Source organism: Musca vetustissima, unplaced genomic scaffold (assembly GCF_032173495.1).
Source record: "Musca vetustissima isolate MV318-11 ecotype Yass unplaced genomic scaffold, APGP_CSIRO_Mvet_v1 utg14086, whole genome shotgun sequence".
NCBI lineage: Eukaryota > Metazoa > Arthropoda > Insecta > Diptera > Muscidae > Musca > Musca vetustissima.
The window spans coordinates 385753-407500 of record NW_026887531.1 but is presented as its reverse complement, the minus strand read 5'-3'; the positions used below and the strand labels follow the sequence as shown (position 1 = coordinate 407500).

Here is a 21748-nt window from a genome sequence, read left to right as displayed (position 1 = left end):
TTTATTTTGAGATATTCTTGAAATAATATTTACATATCGATTTCGGAATTCTCATATTAAAATAACTCGGAAACCCACTAAAATGTGTGGAAATTAACAAAATTCTACAGAAACAACGCGTTTTCAACATAAACTTAGCATTTAAAAGTCCTGCCTATTGCCCGGTCCGTATATATTGTGTGACATTTTCGTCACACAATATATAATTAACAAAATTAGAAAAAAATATTTCTTGCTTTCCAAAAATCTAATTTTTTTTACATAAAATATTTACAAACAAAATAGGTTCAAAAATAAAATAGAGATACTGTATTACAACACCCATCCCTGGCTACTATATATTCAACTCACCACCCTCAGATGAGTGGTGGATGTATCGTTTTTGTGATACAAAACGAGAGAGTGAGAGTATAGGGTGCATTTTCAAAAAGTGCTTTATGACAAAAGAGAATGATGGAGCAAGATTAGATTATATGATACAGTACATTTGAGTTGAATTAAGCTCGTGTATATCGATACAAAACACAAACAATAGATGGCGTTAGTAGTAAAAAAAATATTTAAAGTTACAATAATAATTATTTATTTTTGTTTTATTTTTTAACTTAGAGTTTGTTTTTGTTTTCAAATGTTAATAAAATATATATAATTATTTTCAGACTGTTGTGATTCATTTTTCTTTTCATTTAGTACGTTTCTTTGTTTCTAATTAAGATTGATGTTTTTTTCTTCATTCAATAAATAATTGATATAAATGCCGTTGTAATTCATAACAATTGCACATGTTTGTTGTTAAATTTGACACAAAATGTTTTTTTATGTTTAAAGATTTCATTTACAGATTAAATTAAAAAAGAACCGAAAAATACTTTCTGGGGGCTTTCATTTAGAGTAGGATGACAATGATGTTTATGCGTACTTATTTTTACACATTTTGTTGATTATTTGTTGACACTATTTTGTTTATTATTAATTGTATTTGATGTTGTTTAAACGGTGTTTTTGTAAATTTCAAAAATTACTTTTTTTCTCAAATTGATTATTATTTTGTTGTTGTTGATGTTTTTATTTATTAGCCGAATTTAATATAGCTTATCCTGTTTGTAGGGTATTATGGGCTTGGCTATGGAACGCTTCTTTTTAGCCACCATGTAATGTTTGTTATTGAAAATACCTGAAAGGAAAAATATAATCAAAAATTAGAAAAAAATCTGTAAATCAAATTTGAAAATATATAGAAAAAGATCTAATGATGACCTTGACTTGTGCTGCAGAAGTTCTTCAATTTCTGATATTTGGAAATATTAAATAAGTAGAAGAAGACTAGATAAGGTATTTTTTAAATACCCATAGAAGGTCTTCCTATAAAATACCTTTTGACGATCTTCTAGCTATATATGACCTATCGGAGACGTTTACATATAAAAGACCTTTTGGAATTCTAATATTGGAGAGATGGCGGTGGTGCCTGGATGTGATCACCCAGCTATTTTTTTATTTTGCATTTACGTTTCATATATCTAAATTTGTATCTTTTATATGAATTTTCTGGTCCGCAAGATAAAAATAATGAATGTCTTGATGTGGGTCTCTTGTGTAAAGGGGAGAATATTTAGTTAAACAGGAATCTATTTTTGACTAAATTAGTGTGTAAACGCAGAAAGATTGAATTAGACGTGCTTTAACTCCGCGGAGAATATCTGTGTAACTATATTGAACCCAGTTGAATATTGGTCCTTCGAGCCGGATCCAGGGACCGATCGTGGAGAAAAATATGCTTGGTGGAAAATCCAAAGAAATAAAAAATTAAAATAAATAAAATGCTGAGTCAGAAGAAGACTGCGGCAAGTCGGGGAAGCTTCGATTCTGAGCATTGCGGCTGCAGATAGAAGGGGGAGGCTATAGAGTTCCTTACCCTAGAAGATGAACCAGACAGAGACTCGATAGTCTGGATTACTATATAGAAGATATAGTGAGAGGCGCACCCGATGAAAGACGATCCGTAGGAGGAGTGACGAAATCTTATTTCAGCGAAGTTTGTGTCCGATATGCTATACGAATGCTATGATGAAAAATTCAGTGCGTATATGACTATAAAATATAGAGCTAGAAGTTGATCTAGAAACAACAGAAGACGCTAATGGTTACCTGAATGAAAAAGGTGCAGTCGTTGCAGACAACGGTTGAAGAGCTAAAAACAAAGGCCTCCAATTGGAGGTTGAAGAGGGTAAAAACAAATACCTCCAATTGGAATATCAAATTCACGAACTTAAAGATGAATTGGTAGCAGATAATGCCCAGGCAGCAGGGAAATCATGGAAAAAGGTTGAAAGGAAACTTTTGAAAGAACTGGCTCTTTCGGAGAAGACCCGTCGATCTACAGAGGTCAAACGCGATAAATTGAAAAGAACGATGGTGTGGTTGATGCAAATATACCTGTTATGGAACAGGGTCCGGCTGGGAAATTGAATCCGGTGAACAAGAAGCATGTCCGTAAAATAATATATATATACGACCAATTAAAAGAAAATTTTGGTGCAAATAAGGATGTCAAAGGAATTGAGCAGACATGAACAGAGGGTTTGACCAATAAGATGAAGCATGTGGATAAAGAAGTCTGGAAATACGGTCTGGAAGTTGAAAGCGGACCAATAAGACGAAGACAGCGACCGAAGATTCTGAGCCGCCAAGAGAGGGCGATTATACTGCCACGATGAAGAGGTTTGTGGATATAGAACAGCTAATGGAACATATGTGGTGAGGAGCTGGAGAAGAGAGAATTGTTGATGGTCAAGCTTTGGAGATAAAGCGATATGACAAAGATGCGGAGAAGCTAGTTGGAAATCTGAGGAAGACTGTGTGGATGTTTTCTATCTAAATATTATCCGTTAGAGATCGCCTATATGTAGAAAGCTTGTAGGAGTTCTTTAATCTGCAGAACACCTTTGGAAAGTCGATGCGGTCTTCTATAGAAGAACTGTACAAATTCAGATATGTACAGACGACTTGAATGAGGTTTTCAATCCATAGACGATCTGTATGTGGTCTTCTATCGATAGAGTCCTCTGTAGTCTTTCTGTGTACAGAGCCACTTTAGGAATTCTTATATCTGTAGAAGATCTGTAGTAGACCTTTGTAAAGTCTTCAAATATTCGAAGATCTCAGATATGAGGTATTCCATCCATAGACGACCTGGATCAGGTCTTCTATCAATAGAGGACCTCTGTATTCTTTCTGTCTACAGAACCTATTTAGGAAGTCTTATGGAAGATCTGTAGTAGACCTCTGCAGGCCTTCGGTCTATCTTTATATATAGATATATCTGTTGAAAATCTGTATTAGACCTATAGGAGGTCTTCTGTCTTGGAGGCAGTGTATTTATAGAAGACCTATACGTATAAGGTCTTAAATCAATAGAAGACCTGTGGGAGGCCATTGATATACAAAGGAAAATCGGAAATAGTTTGTACATCCTACAGGATGTATTCGTATTTGTGTAAGACCTAGAGAAGATTTTAAAGCTATTAAAGGCCCGTATATAGAATGCGTTTCAGTTTTATATGTATAGGACCTAGGGAACTTCATCCAGGTATAGAGGGCCTGTGAGATGAATTTTATATCCTGAAGACTCATATTTTTTGGGAAATTTCTTTCCACTCTCCCCAACCCCCCTCTCTTGATACTTACGATCATTGAATTTATTCTCCTTAAGCGGCATACGAGGTGTATTATATTTGCTCACAGGTTCCATATTCATAGGGACACCATAATAATCAACCATTGATTGGGGTTCCATGGGCCAGGGGCCATTATTATAGTCTAGACTATCATCAACTTGACCCAATGCAGGATAATCATAAGCTCCAAGATTGTAATTATTGTTGCTATTGGTGTTGGCATTCAAACCATATGATTTGGGTACATAACTTTCGGGAGGATAGGCATAGCCAGCATCAGCATCGGTATCCTTGCGGGCACGTTCACCAGCCTCAACGAGGGCAACCAAGGCCAGCATGTCAGCAGGAGTCAATTTGGTGTCGCGTTTCAATCTAAAAGAGAAGCACATTTTATTTTCCATATTTTTCAAGATACAAATTTGAAAAACCCCTCCCCCCATTTCCCTTACTTACCTCATATCAGGAAACTTATTAGCCAATTGATTGAAAACCTTATATGCCCGCTTATTGCGATCGTTATCACCTCCCACTGAATTGTAGTAACGTCTTCCTGTATACGGCAATGGCAACGAGTCCATATAATTCTCCGAATTTAAAAGAGTGGCCAGATTATCGTAAGCTTTATCATGATATGACGAGGGAACTGAAAAAGGATATGGAAGTACAAGTAGTTGGCAGACTTTAATTTTTTTTCGTATATGCGACCAGTAGGGAGACAACATTGAAGACATTGACAACATAGAATAGAGTCCAAATTACCTCTAGACATGGGCATGCCACCGTATTCATCCATATCGGTGTAGACAACATTGGGAGGGGTGTCGATCAGTTCATCACCCCATACACCGGGTGGTGTCTGTGGTTCCTTGGGTGGCATTGTCTCATAGGTACCATAGGGATATGCATAACGGCCACTGGGTGGTGGTGGTATAAAACCGGAATTGTCGGGATAGGTATTTTCTGGTGGTGAGAGATTTGTATAGCCATACTGTTGTTGATTGCTAATACCACGCTTATTGATGGCAGCTGCAGTTTCGCTGTCATCCTCATCGCTGGGATAGTATTGCTGTTGGGGATTTTGTTTTCTTAGCTGTTCCAATTCCCGCTGATTGGCAGCAACGGCGGCAGCTTCAACTGCGGCGGCAGTTAGACCAGCTGCAATGGCGGAACTGATTAAGTCATTGCTCTTCTCCATGGCGTTATTATCTTGCGAGTTTTGTTGTTCCTGCAGCTGCTGTTGTTGTTGGACTATGAAATTGGATTTTGGCCGGGGTGGAGCGGTATAGGATGCTGGTACTACCTCGGGACTGGATTTTTTATTCAAAGCGGTCTCGGCTGTATTTTTGCTGGAAGATTGAGCATCATTGGAGCGTTTTACTGGAGAGGGGGAAAAGAGAAAAGAATCAGGATTATTAAAAATTGGGGACGTTGGGGCGTTTGCTATGTTGAATAGTGCGGCCAGGACAGCGGCCGAAGAAAGGGCCACCAAGAAAGGACAATTGTACTGCCAAGATGAAGAGGCTTGTGGATGTGCCGCTCTGGAAGATGAACATAACGGCCAAACGTATAGAGCAGTTAATGGCAGTTAATTTGTCCATTCGGAGAAGGATAGTGTTGGCCAACATATGCTACTATGGTCTGAGCAAACAACTCAAAAGCAATGCCAGACCAAACTCACACTCTACATGACGCTGATACTACCCGTGCTGTTATATGGATCTGAAGCATGGGTACTTGCGCAAGCAGATGAGGCAGCTCTTGGAGTGTTTGAGAGAAAAATTCTCCGTACGATCTATAGTCCGATCTGCGTTGACGGTGAATATCACCGTCGAATGAACCATGAGTTATACCAGCTATTCTCGGACATCGACATGTTAGACGTATTGAGCTGCAGCGAATACATTGGCTAGGTCATGCTGTGAGAATGGATGAAGATGCCCCAGCCCAGAAGGCATATAAGAGCGAACCAGCAGATGGTTTACGCAGAAGAAGGCCACGAATAAGATGGAAAGATCAAGTCGAAGACAACATTGCCGAAAATGGTCTTTCAAATTGGAAAATCTGCGCAAAAGACCAACGCGCCTGGAAATCTTTTTTAAGCTCAGCTTATTGAACGAAAGTTCTGTCACAAGCCAGCTAAGTAAGTAAGAAGAATTTGTCCAGGGTGATGTAAAATTTATCCGCTATGATTGGAAATGTTATCCACTAATGTAGAATATTTATCCAACCTGGGGGAAGGTATCCACTAGTGTTGAAAATTTATACGCTACGGTGATGACAAATTTATCCCCTATGAAGGGCAATTTATCCACTAAATATTTATCCACAGTGGAGGGAAATTTATTCACTACTACTGTGGATAATTTATCCACTATTGTGAAATATTTACCCACACTGGGGGAAAATGTGGATAATGTATCCGCTATGGGGAAAATTTATCCACAATGGGGGAAAATTTACGGTGATGAAAAATGTATCCGTGGTGATGGGAAATTTATCCGCCATGGTGGATAATTATTTATTCTCTATTGTGTAAAATATATCCATTATGGCTGATAATTTATCCGCTATGTTGAAAAATGTATCCGCAATTAGGAGAAATTTATTCACTACAGTGATGAAAAATCTATGCATTGTGGTATAAAAGTTATCCACAATGGTGGGTAATTTATCCACTATTGTGGACAATTTATCCGCTATGGTGGATAATTTTTCCAATATGGTGGAAAATTTATGCACTATGGCGAATAATTTATGCGCAGTGTTGGAAAATGTATTCGCAGTGATAAGAAATTTATCCACTATGGCGGATAACTTTTTTATGGTGGAACATTTTTCCATGATGATGAAAAATGTATCCACTGTGGTGGAAAATATATCCACTATTGTTGGAAATTTATCCACACTGATGGAAAATTAATCCACGATGATAGTTGGATAATTTATCCGCTATGGTGGAAAATATATCCTCTCTTGTTAAACATTTATCCACGGTTGATAAACGAGGGATCCGTAAAGCTTGCGCGGATATTTTTCGCGGAGTGAAAGTCCTTAGAAGCTGAGTTATTTGAGATATAGGAAGTCTTGTGTGCCGATACGTGTCCATAGAAGACCAAAAGGGATATTTCTGCAAATCGGCTATTCTATAGAATAAGTTTTTCTTTGTATAGAAGACTTGTCGATGGTCTTCCTACGAAACAGATCCATTTGTATGTCCATGTATATGGAACATTATTCACCTTCAGAAATTGTGTGTATTCTTTTATTTCTAGAACCTCTCTTAGAGGTCGTCTAATAGTTGGAAGTGTTCAGTCTGTAGTGAAAAATATTCCCCGTAATCTCACCCAAACATACCACATGTGGCAATAGAAGGTTTCTATCTTATTGTTGTGTACAAACACTCAACCAAAATAATCTCATCTCAAGTGGACTGTATACGAAAATAAATCCCTGTGTGACTAAATATTCTCTCCTTTACACAAGAGACCCACAGCGAGACATTCACTATCTTTATTATTTGAAGACCATGTTTGATACGTGAACAACGGCACTAAAATTTTTACCCAACAATGGTGGATATTTATTTCATGATGGAGGATAATACATTCGCGACAGAGAGACTTATCCAGGCTTTTGATTACTTATTCAGACTCTTGATTCCTTTCGTAGAAACAATTTTTATCCACCTTAATTGACCCATCTTGATTGACATGCAATTTGTGGGCTGCTGTCAACAAATAAAGACGTCTCAATTCGATTCTATTCAACGAACATTTGACATTGACATTAATTTTCTCACAAAAATGAAAGGTTATTTACCTCTTTTGGCAAAATAGTATGGAGGTTAAATTTTCATTCTTTATTTAATGAAGCGCATTTGAAATGAAATGAATGGCAAAGAAAGAAAATTAATGAACAGAAAAACTAATAATAAATGAATGACCGACCTACATTGTATTAACTTAAAAACACATACACTCACACACACACAACTAAGCCACATACTTCCCCTCCATCTCTCTCTCTCCCTCTCTCCGGAGCAGCTGTTCTGCCGACCAAACCCTAATGAACTTATGACCTCCTGTCGTTGAATCAACAGTGTCTGCATGTCAATGCACACAGCATGAGGACATTAACCACACTCTGCGTCAAAGGACGTCAATAACAAAAACAACAGTGAGACAGACGGCTAAAAACGATAACAGTAAAATGAATGACATGACATACACACACATATATATAGACAAAGCTACTTAATAAACAAACAACAAAAATAAGTACTTGACATCAAGTACTGGGGAAATTCCATGCCACAATTCTTTTTTTCCAGAGAGAGAGAAGTAAAAAAAAAATAATTTTGCTAAGAATAGGGATTTTTATTATCAAATATATTTTTGGTAACATTATATTTCTAATTTTTTTCATTATGGCAATATTCGATTTCATTCGTTATGGGTTAATATTATGGCAACAAAGCTCTCTTATAATATATGAGTTTATTCATTCATGCATTGCTCCGCAAAGTACTTAGAGTAAAAGTCTCTTCACTCTCTCTCTTCCGCTCTCTAGGCCCGTCGCCATCTCCTTGACTAGGGACATTGACACAAATTCGAACGGAAGGCGACGACAAGTGCTTTGGTGCGGTAAAACGCCACAGGATATTACAATAAATGTGGTTACTTCAGCTAAGAAGGATTCGCACACACATACACACAGCAACACATACTTGTAGCTGCTTACTGCTCTATCATCATTGTCGTTGTTGTCGTCTTCAGTATTGGTATCGGCATCGGTTTTGCGTATTGAAAATACATTGCAAATAATGTCTTCGTTGCAATGCGTTTTATGCTCCATTTAGGAGAGGATACAAACATTATGATGAGGTCTTAAGTCAATTTTCTGTTAAAGGAAATTAACAAAATAACAAAAAAAAATTGTTGTTGTCAGATATTGAATATTAAATTCCATATTTATATTTTAGATAAAGATTAATGAAGCATATTAACGTCTTCTATCAGTGGGAATATTGTAAGACTTTCTTAATAGAAGACAAGTAAAATCGTCGTAAATTTTCTGCTGGGCAGAATTTCAAAATACCTAAAATCCATTAAAATCGAATATGGACTGGGCATTGCTCCCATATTCGACTTTAAATTTCTTTCCGGATTCTGAGACTACATAATTTCCTCTAGTTGTTGATGAAATGAGGGAACCTTCGGGTTAGGATCGTATAGATGTTGTGGGCAGTATCTGGCGGTTTGGAAGTAGAAAATCGCGAGGTATGCATGGTATGCTTGGAAGGATTGTTAAAGTCGTCTGAAAGGACATGCCGGAATATATCGAGTTCGTTTTCTCCAGTTGTATTCGCCATGGATACTTCCCGCTTGATTGGAAGTGTGCCCGAATTGTTGTGTTACTTAGAATGATCCTCGTGCCGTATAGGGGCATAAGTCTTTTTTTCAGTTTTTAAAAAAATGCTGCAGAGAAATGCTAAAGCGAATGCACGTCCTTGTATCAGTTCAGTTTTACCGAGGGTAGAGATACTGTGGACGAATGGCGGCATGTCCAAGATAGCCTGATCGGGTCAAATTCCAAATATGTCCTTGGCATATTTGTGGATTTCAAAGGCGCATTTGGCTTCCTTTTATGGGATAGTGAGCTTACAATGTTGTCAGAGTTCGGGTGCAGTGAGATTGCTCCTTTGAAGAGTTATTTCCGATATAGGAAGGCTTGTGTCGTGGGAGCCATTGCTTCGGCCTGGAAAGATGTGTAGCGTGGTTGCTCACAGGGTTGCATTTGTGTTCCATGTGTATAGAATCTCATGATAGATCCTCTGTTGCGGGAGCTAGCTGGCTCCTTCAAGGTTTGTGCGTATGTGGACGACTTGCTGTGAATGCACGTCCTTGTATCAGTTCAGTTTTACCGAGGGTAGAGGTACTGTGGACGCGTGGCAGCATGTGCAATATTTGCCTGAGCGGTTCAAATTCCAAATATGTCCTTGGCATATTTGTGGATTTCAAAGGCGCATTTGACATCCATTTATGGGATAGCGTGCTCACAAGGTTGTCAGAGATCGGGCGCAGTCTTGTGTCGTGGGAGCTAGTACTTCGGTCTAGAGGAATATGCAGCGTGGTTGTCCATAAGGTTCCATTGGTGATCCATGTATTGGAACCTCATGATGGATACTCTGATGCTCATTTTCATTGAACTGGAAAATTGTGGTGCGCAAGCTATGCTGATTGTGCAGGTCTGGGTTGACCGAGTTGGAGTGGAGGTTGCAACAGAGAAGACATTGCTGTAGCTGCTGAAAGGTAGGTTGACACACAATCGTCCTGCTGCTGAAAGGTAGGTTGACACACAATCGTCCTCCCTTTATTCGAACTGATGAACGCGACATAAGGTATTCGAGTACAGTTAAGAATCTCGGAATAACGGTTTCCGAACGGTTGAATTTTCTTCCTTGATCGATTGGAGCATGAGTAGGCGTGCTGTGAGTGCCATAAATATTGTGGGTTATTTGTTGCCTGTGCATCGTATGGTTCACCTGTACGGTACAAAGCTGCCTCGACTGTCTTAGGCCAGAAGAGGCGTTACAAGTGCTGCTTGGCGCCGTGTCGCTTGATCTTGAGGTGAGATGTAGGGCTATCAAGTATAAGCTTAAGCGTGGCATGCAGTGGATGAGGATAATTGGCTCAGGCTTTCTGACCTGGTCCTTCGGGAGTGTGTTGTTGAAAGGTGGGGACTAGGTGGACGGACAGTGACAAATGCAGGGTTACATACGAATTTATTCGTGACGCTGTGTTCGCACTATACGGGCCAGTCTTTCGCTTCGGCTTAAGTACTGGTTTCTTACTAACGGCATGGTTCTCTTATTGTGTTTTTGCCACACAATCGTCCTGCTGCTGAAAGGTAGGTTGGCACACAATCGCCCTCCCTTTATTCGAACTGATGAACGCGGCATAAGGTATTCGACTACAGTTAAGAATCTCGGAATAACGGTTTCCTAACGGTTGAATTTTCTTCCTTACTTTGATCGATTGGAGCATGAGTAGGCGTGCTGTGAGTGCCATAAATATTGTGGGTTATTTGTTGCCTGTGCATCGTATGGTTCACCTGTACGGTACAAAGCTGCCTCGACTGTCTTAGGCCAGAAGAGGCGTTACAAGTGCTGCTTGGCGCCGTGTCGCTTGATCTTGAGGTGAGATGTAGGGCTATCAAGTATAAGCTTAAGCGTGGCATGCAGTGGATGAGGATAATTGGCTCAGGCTTTCTGACCTGGTCCTTCGGGAGTGTGTTGTTGAAAGGTGGGGACTAGGTGGACGGACAGTGACAAATGCAGGGTTACATACGAATTTATTCGTGACGCTGTGTTCGCACTATACGGGCCAGTCTTTCGTTTCGGCTTAAGTACTGGTTTCTTACTGACGGCATGGTTCTCTTATTGTGTTTTTGCATAAAAGATGTATGTCCCAAACGGATTTATGTGGGTGTAAGATGAGTGTGGTGTGGGTGAGATACTGACGTAATACTGTTACTATTAAGACATTAGAGATTTGGCAAATATGGAATTTCTGTAGAGTTCTTAAAGACGATCGGACCCTTAGTTGTTTAAGTAGTTTTTTTCGTAAAGCGTTTAGGAAAAGAACCTTACTTAGTGGGGGTGCTCCTCGTGCGTATCCACCTTGCACGATAAGTCCCATTTTTGGATTTGGTGAAAATATTACGATGATCCAAATTTAGATGGAATTTGGATAATACGTTCGTTTCATATCAGGTTTACAAATTTTTAAAATGTTTCTGACAACAGTGTTATAACGATTGTATCCAAAAATCCTAATCTTTATTTGATATCGAGAGCATTTTCGTTATAAGCGAGTCGGTACCCATATGTCAGTTTTCATTTTTTTCTCCGCATATAGGTAACTCTCACACATTTATATATGATTATTTGTTATATTTGTTTTATGTATTATCTTTGTCTGTTGTTTCCTTTGTGATAAGTTTGGACACGAGATTGTTAGATATCCCGGAAAAATACCAATAAATTGTATGAAGAACAACAACATCAACATTTCCTTGATAAATTGAAAAAAAAAACACATCATGGGAAAATAAACCAGAAGTTTTTGTGTCCGGTATATAAAATTTGTCATTGACAAACTGTGTTGGGTTATCGAAGGAAGTCAATTTCCGTTTACAATGGAAACGACAAGGTTACAGCACTACATTCCCATTAAACCTCAAGGTGGGTTTTAGAATTTTTTGTTTTTTTTTTTTTTAGGAAAAAAAATGTATTTATGTTAAAAGAAGATTTCATAATGTTAAAAATAAAATTAAATATATATAGTTTTTTCTGAATACTATATTGAAGCAGAACAATAATTTAATCAAGAGACAAAAAAAAAATATATATATATATACATTTAAAAAAAATCAAAAATTTTATGAAAAAATTATTTTCTGCCAGATTATTCATATTCAGTAAAATTGTTATTGGATTTGAAGAAATTTTTAAGAAAATATATGAGTTTTCCTTTAATTTGGTACCCATACATCAACCGTTTAGGCATTCCATTGCTCTTTAGCAACCATCCCCGGGGAATAAAGTTATGTTTTATGTCAATATCCCACCTCTTCTGTTTAATTAGGCAATTATTTCCCATAACAGCCAGGCAAATGAATTTCAATTTCACTTCACTAAATATTAATAATAATTGTTGTTGCTTATGAGAAATAAATATAATTATTATTTATTAATTTGTTTAATTAAAATTATCACCCAGCAACCAGCCAGTTAGGGAGGCAGCAGCCAGCCAGGCTGGCAGCCAACCAACCATGTCAACAATTTCCTTTGCATTCATTTGGAATGTCTTATGGGTTGAGGGGCTTAGAAACCCGACATAAGTTACAGACACGTTTTAATTGTTAATTAAGTGACTGCCTAGAGTGTAACTAAGGCTAGACTTCCTGGGAGGTGGGTAATAAGGAACTTCTAAATCATATTATTTCCAAGAGGAATATGCTAAGCCTACAGAAGAGGGAGAGAAAGATACAGACTTCTAAATCATATTATGTACAAGCATACCCTTTAAGAGGGGTAATAGTTTACACAACTCGTAATTGCATTCATTCGAAAACCACACAAAAACAAAATAATTCGTAGAAGAAAATTACCCCATTTGAAGCGAAACAAATTGCTTACTCTTGTACTGCATCAACGGAAAGGACAATCCTTTATTCCTCTCTGACATTTCATGAGTAAATTGATTTCTAGGAATAAAAAAGGAAAATCGTTGCAGGATTGAAAAAAAAACTGCCGCTAATCTTCATAATTGAGTACATGCATTCATTTACATGAAAACCACAGCAGGAGCGGGAACAAATTGAATGGTCATTTGAGTCATGACCATGATGTCGATGATGCTGATGACAGATTAGCTTCTTTAAATCGAATTAAGTGGAATTTGTTTTCAATTTGTGTTGCAGTGCTGGCGTAATTTGACTTCTTTTATTTTATTACGAGATTTACACGTAATAACTCATTGCGGGATGGATAAGGATATTAGGTGGTTTAAGTGGAAAATACATGAGCATATTTTTTAATGACTTTTTAAATTAGATAATTGGGATATGTCCTTAAAATTATATTTATAGTGGAAGCAAATTAAAAAGGGATGGACTATAACGATTAAAAAATTGGTATTATTTTTATACCCTACACAACTATGTATCATAGCTTTGTGTGGTTCTAAGAGTTTGTAACGCTGCGAAATATTGGTCCTAGATGTACCTTTAAGTATACCGATCGTGCCTATCTCGACTAGCTGAGCCGATATGTAGACATATAAACACGATACAGGCCACAGCTATGGACCAATCGTCACGGCATGTAGGATAGGGTTCTGGCCAAAGAGGACCCCTAATATTTGTTATAATGATCTTTTAATATTTAGAGGATTAAATGGGCCAACAACTTTATTTTTATCGGGTTTTCTCAAAACTGTCAAGCTTATTCTTTCGCCAGACTCTTCTCTCTGTGTAAAATTTCGTGATATTCGGATCTTAATATTGGCCTCTACCATTATGATCCGAATATCACGAAATTTTACACAGAGAGAAGGGTCTGGAGAAAGAAAAAGCATGACAGTTTTGGAGAAGATCGGTCAATATTAAGCGGGTCAAAATAACACAGACTTTTGTGAGAAAAGTTAAAAAATTTGTATTCTGAAGGACATAGACCGGAGAAGTTGTTAGTATATACAAGGTTAGTTGATGACCTTTAAATTTGGCAAAATGGCGAATGTTCTCGAATGTGGGAATTATAGGTAAATATTTAAAGGTATCTATCTGTTATGTTATTGTTTAGCATTACTACTCCGCTAGAGGGCGGAAGTGTTACGCTGATAACTTTGAAATTTTACATGAAGTACCCGGTTATAATCAAGGACAGCGCCTATAATTTTTGTTGATGCTGAGATTATGTTAGGGGTGCAGTGAACCGAAAACTTTATTTTTTTATCAGATTTTCTAGTCGCTCTAGAGGCCATTATTATGTGCAGAACAAAAATAAATCTTTTGCACGATGAAGGGGATCTGGCCAAATACCTAGAACGATGATTATATTATGATCGGCGAATATTCCGAGGCCAAATCAATAAAAACTCAAAGTGACTAAATTTTTATTTTATGGCGTAAATATTCAACTCGGAAAGACAAGATTTGAAAAATATGACAGGGTTTGAATGTGCAGCTTTTGACCTATAACCTTCAAGAGTGGTGCAAATATCACGAAATATTGCAGAGTATCTAAATATAGAACCGCAAGAAGTAAGATGTTCGTTGTGTAGGTTGTGTAGGGTAACATTTGGCCGGCCCCGTCCGACTATACTGCTCCACTCACTGTTTTTTTTATTGTACATGAGGCTAATTTTTTAAGGATAACTGAATGAGAATAATATTTGAAATTTTGTCTAAAGAAATCTGCTAGGAACTAAAAAAAAAATACTAAGAAATTGTTTAAATATATTCGTATATTTCCATCGTTTTTCCACTGGTCTAAAAATGTAAACCAATTGTCGAAGACTTTTTCCAATCCGATTGAGACCTCTCCTAAACCTTGAGCGCTTGAACATAATATTCAGGCAACAAAATTCGTTAAACACTCTTTTTTTATATGCGAGAATAAAAATAAATCATTGGGTTCCCTGTCAAGACTCTACGGCTATAACCTATCCAGATTGATTTGCACGTCCAAGCCCATTGTCGGAGCATTTTTATATCCTCAGCCTTATGGTTAATGAGGGTATATACATTTTTGAACGGCAAACATGTGCTGCATTGAAATATTGGCGGTCTTTGTACCAAATCGGTTTCAGACAATTTGGAGTCGATTTACAAATGTCCATTTGTTTGTCTGTCTGTAATTTTTCTTCCAAACTTTGTTTAAGTTCGAAGATGGAGAATATCGGTCAACTCATTCTGGTGCCTCCCCTACAAAATGGTCAATATAGTGCTGAAAATCCGATACGAACCAAATTTTGAACAATCTATTATCTTTACCAAGGCTAGATCCGAAGATGGCACCCATTGGGTCACCCCTTTTGGTACCTCCCCACAAAGGGTAACAAATTGCAATATTTATAAATCCAATAATTTCCGATTTGACCCAAACTCTACACATTATCGTATTTTTACCAACTCTAAATCAAGTTCGAAGAAGAGACCCAACCGGACACTCCTTCTTGTACCTCCCCTACAATGTGTTAAAATTTTAAAAATCTGTTATTCCAATAAAAATGGTCCGATTTGATGTCAAATATGCACATCGTAATTTTTTAACATAATTTATGATGAAAGATGGCAACCACCGTTCCGCTTCTTCTTGTACATCCCACACAAAAAGGGTCACATGGTCATAATTATAATGCGAACAGAGCATTCGATTCAAACCAAACTTTGCACAAACTAATTTTCTAATCATGCCTATATAATGTTGAAAGATTGGACTTATCGGGCCACTTCTTCTATTACCTCATCCACAAAAGGGTAAAAAATTTGAAAACTTGTTAATCTCATATGGAGCGTATGTAATATAAAATTTCACTAAACTTGAATATGAGACCCGTTGGTCCACTCCTTTTGGTACTTTCCCCAGAAGGTGCCAACATTATGAATATTTGTTAATCCAATATCAAGATAATGAAAGAATATCTTGTTTGTTCCCAACTTTGCAAATCGAAATATTTTCCAAACCTACATTAAGTTCTCAAATGGGGTCTATAGGGCAACCTCCTATGGAACCTCTCCAAAAATGGTCAACTAACGTTTTTTTATGTTTTTTATTCGATTGCATTTTGTTCACTTTCGCGTTCCCAGTTGCTCCTTTGCATGCCTTAATCTTTTATTCATGTCAACGAAATGATAAGCACCCAACCATATGTCCCTTTACATAAATTTCATATCCAACAACAGGCAATTTTTCATCAGAAAATTTATTATGATAGATTATGGAAATATATGACCCCATTATATCGAATAACCTCTTTGAAGAACACAGAACAGAAAAAAAACATACCAAAACAAAAACTTAAAATATGTATGTATATTCGTGTAGCATATGCTGTCACTTGTGTGCTCTTTTTTGTCATCCAACTTCCGTCATTATTGAATAATCACTTTATCTAATCTTGTCAAGTATTTTCAACCTACAGTCTCACTCCCCCGCTTTTTTGTTGCAGTCCAGGAAGAATAATAATATGTCACACATATTTATACAAATATACAAAAAAAAAAACGAAAGATAAACTGGGAGATGTTATATTGATAAACAATAGAACTATTGTTATAACATTTATACATACATATACATATGTATGTTGCATGACATCCTTCCTTTATTCCCGTCATAAAGTTATCAACAATATGTGGGAGACTTTTTCCCTCGTTGAGTCAAGAAGAGATGGGGGAGTTGACAAAAACAACAACCACAACAGAAAATCTCTTAGCCAAACACAATTATGAACCACACACATTTGAGTGGTGTGAGTGCAGGACAAAAATCCATGACAATGCTGTTTCTATTGAATTAATCTTAAGCTCATAATACGAGTGTAGGAGTCAGAGATGGGAAGTTGGTTTTTCAACAAATGGGATTGTTAGTAATCATTCCGGGTTCATTTGAAGGCAAACCTTTATCCAAAAAAAAAAAAAAAATATTCAATGCAGGTCCATGCTATAACGTGGCCGTATTTGTCTACCGATCTGGCTATAAGAATACATTTCGGGGCTTCAGAGGATGAAAGACGTATTGACAGTTCACATATATGGAACCGGGTCAATTTTAGTTATTTGTTAGGTTATATAATTGTCAATCACATATTTTACTAATGTACGGTTAATATTCAGCGGGTCAAATGTTCACCCCGTGGAAGAAAAAGTTCGGAAAATAATAATAAATATCGCGAAATAATGCCCATGCTCGGATTATAGATGCGCAGAAAGTATGAGTTCCGTGATAATTGTGTAGGCTCCGTCCGCTCACTGTGCAACAAGCGTATATTAAGTATATCGAGTATATACATTAACATTCGATAGAATGTGTTTTACTTTGTCGAACAATTGTAGTTGTCCATCCCTGATTTGTAAATCACTGTCTTCGTTGTCTTTAACTTTAACATTCCATGTCATTTCTTTGTTGGGGATATGACCCATTGTTGTCCACTTCTTTTGAACGGAAATTGAATTGTGTTAATTTGGTTTAGGATCAGATTTTGTTCTGCATTAACATTATAAAATTTGTCATAATATTTCAGGATTAAATGATTTAAATAGGCATGCGTATTTTTTTTAACCAAAATGTATCTGTGGTATATAAATATTGGTCGTCTATTGAAATAAGGCTGCCGTCTGATACTAGATATAGATCAGATCCTGAGTATAGCAAGTTCGTCATATGGCATCCAAGAACCCTTCTTCCACCAGCATACATTCCACATTGCTTAAACATCTGACACCGGACTTAAAAAAAAAATATGTTCTCCCGCAACATTTGACAATCGCTCAAAACTGTAAAGAATGCTATTGCGATGCTTCGAGATAATCCCAAGTCGTGGTTCTATGGATATGAACCCGAAACCAAGAAGCAATTTGCCGTGTGAGTCTTCGAAGCTGAATCTGAAAATAAGCCATTGAGAGTCAGGTCAGAATTGTACGGCGGACAATCCATCAATCTAAAGGCTCTGTTTTAGTCGATGTGGGAGAGCTCGCATTGTCATGATTCACAATGATTTGTCTTCTCTTGTTCGATATGTAAGGATTCGGATTTACCACTCAGAATTGACCTGCTTTATTCATGAGAAGTAGATATCACATGTCCACTTTTGCCAAAGAAACAGATGTCCCTTTGGCAAAAGGGAACAAGAGAAGACAAATCCTTGTGAATCATGACAATGTGAGCTCTCACACTTCGACTTTTTGATTGATGGAGTGTCCGCCGTACAATTCTGACCCGACTCTCAATGGCTGACCCGGCTCTCAATTCTGACCCGACTCTCAATGGCTTGTTTTTATACAAACCCAACCATAAAACCCAAGTGCGTTTCAGTCAATTTACAAATTTCCGTCCGTCTGTTAGGCCTGCGCAAGATAACCCTCGAAGGGAGTAACCGATTTAATCCAAACTTAGTTTATGTTCGAAAATGGGGAATATCGATCCACTCCTTCTGGTACCTCGCCCACAAAATAGTCTACATTTTGCTAAAAATTAAATTTTAGTACCTCCCCCACAAAGGGTCAAAATTTCGAAAACTCATGTTAATATATATATCTTACATGTATCAAAGTTGAAGATGGGTCTACTTCTTCTGGTACAATCCCCACAAAATGTCAAGATTTTTTTCAAACCTACATTAAATTCTAAGATGGGGTATATAGGGCAAACTAATAATGAAACCTGTAGACCTCCGCAAAGCATAGGATTGTATACATGAGGATTATATATATCTGACGGCAATACCTACAGACACTTTTTATACCCCACACAATTATGTTGTCAGGGTATTATAGCTTTGTGCAGCCCCAAGAGTTTGTAACGCCGCGAAATATTGGTCCTAGACTAGCTGAGTCGATCTAGACATGTGTGTCCGTCGGTCTGTCCATTATATTTTGTAAACACGATACAGGCCACAGTTATGGACCAATCTTTACAAATTTTTGCATGTAGGATGGGTTCTGGCCAATGAAGACCCCTATTGTTTTTGGTAAAGATCGGTTAATATCTAGGGGCTGAAATGGACCAAATAATTTTTTATCGGTTTTTCTGGTCGCTCTAGAGGCCGCAATTATGATCCAAACATCGCGAATTTTTACATAGAGAAGGGAATCGGACCAAAGAATAAACATGACTGTTTTATAATGATCGGTCAAAATTTTAATGAACCCTGACTTTTGTGTGAAAAATTACAAAATTTGTATTTTATAGCGTATAGATTTACCCTTGAAGGACATAGAACCGAAAAGTTGTTGGTATATTCAAGGGCAGTGGTTGACCTTTAAATTGATACCAATTATATGGTCGTATGTACTCAGATGTGGGAGTTACACTTAAACATTTACAGGTGCTTATGTATTCAGATATTATTTAGTAACCCTTTACCACACAAGAGGGCGGCAGTTCCAGTCATATCAAGGATAACACCTAAAATTTTCGGTGACCATCAGATAATTATATTGTGATGAAGTGGACCGAAAACTTAATTTTTTGTTTTTTTTTTCGAGTCGATCTATAGGCTCCAATGGGAATAAGAACATCAGAACACAAGGGAAGGGAATCTGGACAAGTAATTAGAAGGTACAGATGTTTCAAATATCGCGAAATATTGCCCAAGCTCAGAATATAGATCCACAGAAAGTTAGTTTTTCGTAGATGTTGTGTAGGGTATCATATGGTCGGCCCCGTCCGACTATACTGCTCCGCTCACTGGTTATATCTTATTTCTGCATTGTGTCAGTACGTGGAGGATCTACATATCCGACAATTGGACTTAGTATATAGTTAGCATTTAGGTCTGCCATGTTTAGACCAAAAAAGATTTACCATTCGATGTGCAATCAGTGGATCGAATCGCATACTTCATTTGCTTCATATCATTATTCAGTTTTAACAATTTTCTTCTTTGTGGAGTAGGTACCAGATAGTGTGGATTGATAGGTTTCATCATCAATTTTGGATGAAATCGGTTACACACTTTGAGAGTTATTGTGGACACCAACCAACCAGCCAGACAGATGGACGTTTGTAAATATACTCGAAATTGTCCGAAACGAATTTTTCCTAATAATATTTTCCATAACAAACTGTATTGACCCTCAGTAGCCATAAGGACATTCTCGGCCTTAAAAACAGAAATATCGCATAATAAGAGATGTGTACAGGGGAAATCCTTGCCATGTTAGCTATAGGTATGAAGAAGTCTATCAATATGCCAATAAGGGTCGACATTTTTGATTTAATAATATTTAAAAATATATTTAAAGCACAATTTTTTGTCTGATTCTTCTTAAACATTTTTTAATCAATATCCATAATTCGACTCACTCCAAAATACACTTAGTTTTATGTTGTTTTAATAATTTAAATATGTGATTATTAATGTATTTTACTATTACTTGGTATTTTTGGTTAACATTTCCTTTTGGCCATTGTGGTTTTATTCCTCAATGTGAGCATTTTCCATTTCATATATTCCACGTTCACTTCATTTCTTCCCCTCTCACATCCCACTTTTGAATTAATTTCCTAAAAAATATTGTAAAAATTCCTGGAAATTTTGGAAGCCTGCTGGCATTCCATATGGTCGATTTCTTATGTTTACATCATTACATATTGTTGTGGTTCTGTGTGTTTTTTATTAAAAAGTCCAACAAAAACATTTTGTTTTTGTTTGGTGTTATTTATTTTGGCAAATTAAATACAAATAAGGGAAAGTAATTGAGGTGGTCCAGCTTTTTTGTGGTATTTTTTTTCAGATGCCAAACAAAAAAGCCATTCAGAGGTTTTTTTTTCTTCTTCTTCTAGTCACGAACAAAACATATGTTTTGCCATAAAACTTTCCTACATACATACTGACACACACACTTCATGGCACTTAATGAACATACAAACAAATATTGTGGCAACAAGGACTTTAGCCACACAAAAACAAAAATAACAACAGGAGCAAAAAAATATTGTCAAGAGGCTAGCAAATACGCACAAGTAGGATAATGAAAATCAGGTTAAGTAAGAGGAAATATACGGACTGTTGATGGAGATACTAGGGTACCCTATAACAGCAACAAATGGTAGGAAGGTAACAAAATATAGATATTCCATATCGGATTTTAAAACCGAAATTTCGGTCTTTGGTATATAGTTTTTTTCAAGCTCAGACCTATTTGAAAATTTGTCCACGATTTTTTTTTAATTTGTTAACTACCCATAATTTAGTTTAGTTTTGATTATATTTGAATTTGTGCACTCCTTATGGTATAAAAATACATACTATATATATATACATATATATTTTTTTTGAAGTAGTAACATTTGACCTTTGATATTTTTGTAACATTCTTGTTATTTTTTTTTTATTTAATATATGTATGTAGAATATAAACATATGTTTATCTGTGCGTGTGTGTATACACATACTTTGATGTTTATATTTAACTTTCGTATGGAAAAACTTTGTAATGAAATTTATTTTTTGTTTTTGTTTTGCTTCTTTTGCTGTTATATGCCTAAGTCGTTGTTGTATGTTTGTATGTATGTGTGTGTGTGCGTGTTAATAAACAAAACCCAACAACTTGTTGATATTATTTTGCTTTTGTTTATTAAGTGTGTACATATACACTCTCTCACACACATGCACACTCAAACACACGCAATAAAGTATGGGGCAATATGGCTTTCTCTTCTTGGGTCCCCTGCATAACCAAAAATTGTGCCTTGAAAACTTTTTTGTAAGGAGTTTGGCCACAATTTTGTGTTTTTGATAACTTTATTAGTTCGCTTAGCTTTTGGCTACAGCTGTTGC

General features: G+C 36.8%; 2 protein-coding genes across 2 annotated transcripts in view; one reads left to right on the top strand and one right to left on the bottom strand.

The window, feature by feature from the left end:
* LOC133335089 (eukaryotic translation initiation factor 3 subunit I) overlaps positions 1-21748 on the top strand; it is a 293205-nt gene that overhangs the window by 12758 nt on the left and 258699 nt on the right. The window lies entirely within an intron of this gene.
* On the bottom strand, positions 1083-11377 carry LOC133335108 (uncharacterized). Its single transcript, XM_061543413.1, has 5 exons — positions 11329-11377; positions 4437-5054; positions 4131-4320; positions 3688-4049; positions 1083-1174 (listed from the first exon to the last, which is right to left on the bottom strand). Exons 1-5 carry the CDS (start codon positions 11375-11377, stop codon positions 1083-1085), a joined length of 1311 nt encoding a protein of 436 aa, XP_061399397.1.

Bases quoted from the DNA above. Each gene is read 5' to 3' on its own strand.
- LOC133335108 (XM_061543413.1), bottom strand. From the start codon at position 11,377: ATGGGACTTATCGTGCAAGGTGGATACGCACGAGGAGCACCCCCACTA. The intron at 4,050-4,130 runs GTAAGTAAGGGA...CTTCTCTTTTAG, and splicing joins AATAAGTTTCCTGATATGAG to ATTGAAACGCGACACCAAAT. The intron at 1,175-3,687 runs GTAAGTATCAAG...TTTTCCTTTCAG, and splicing joins GGAGAATAAATTCAATGATC to GTATTTTCAATAACAAACAT.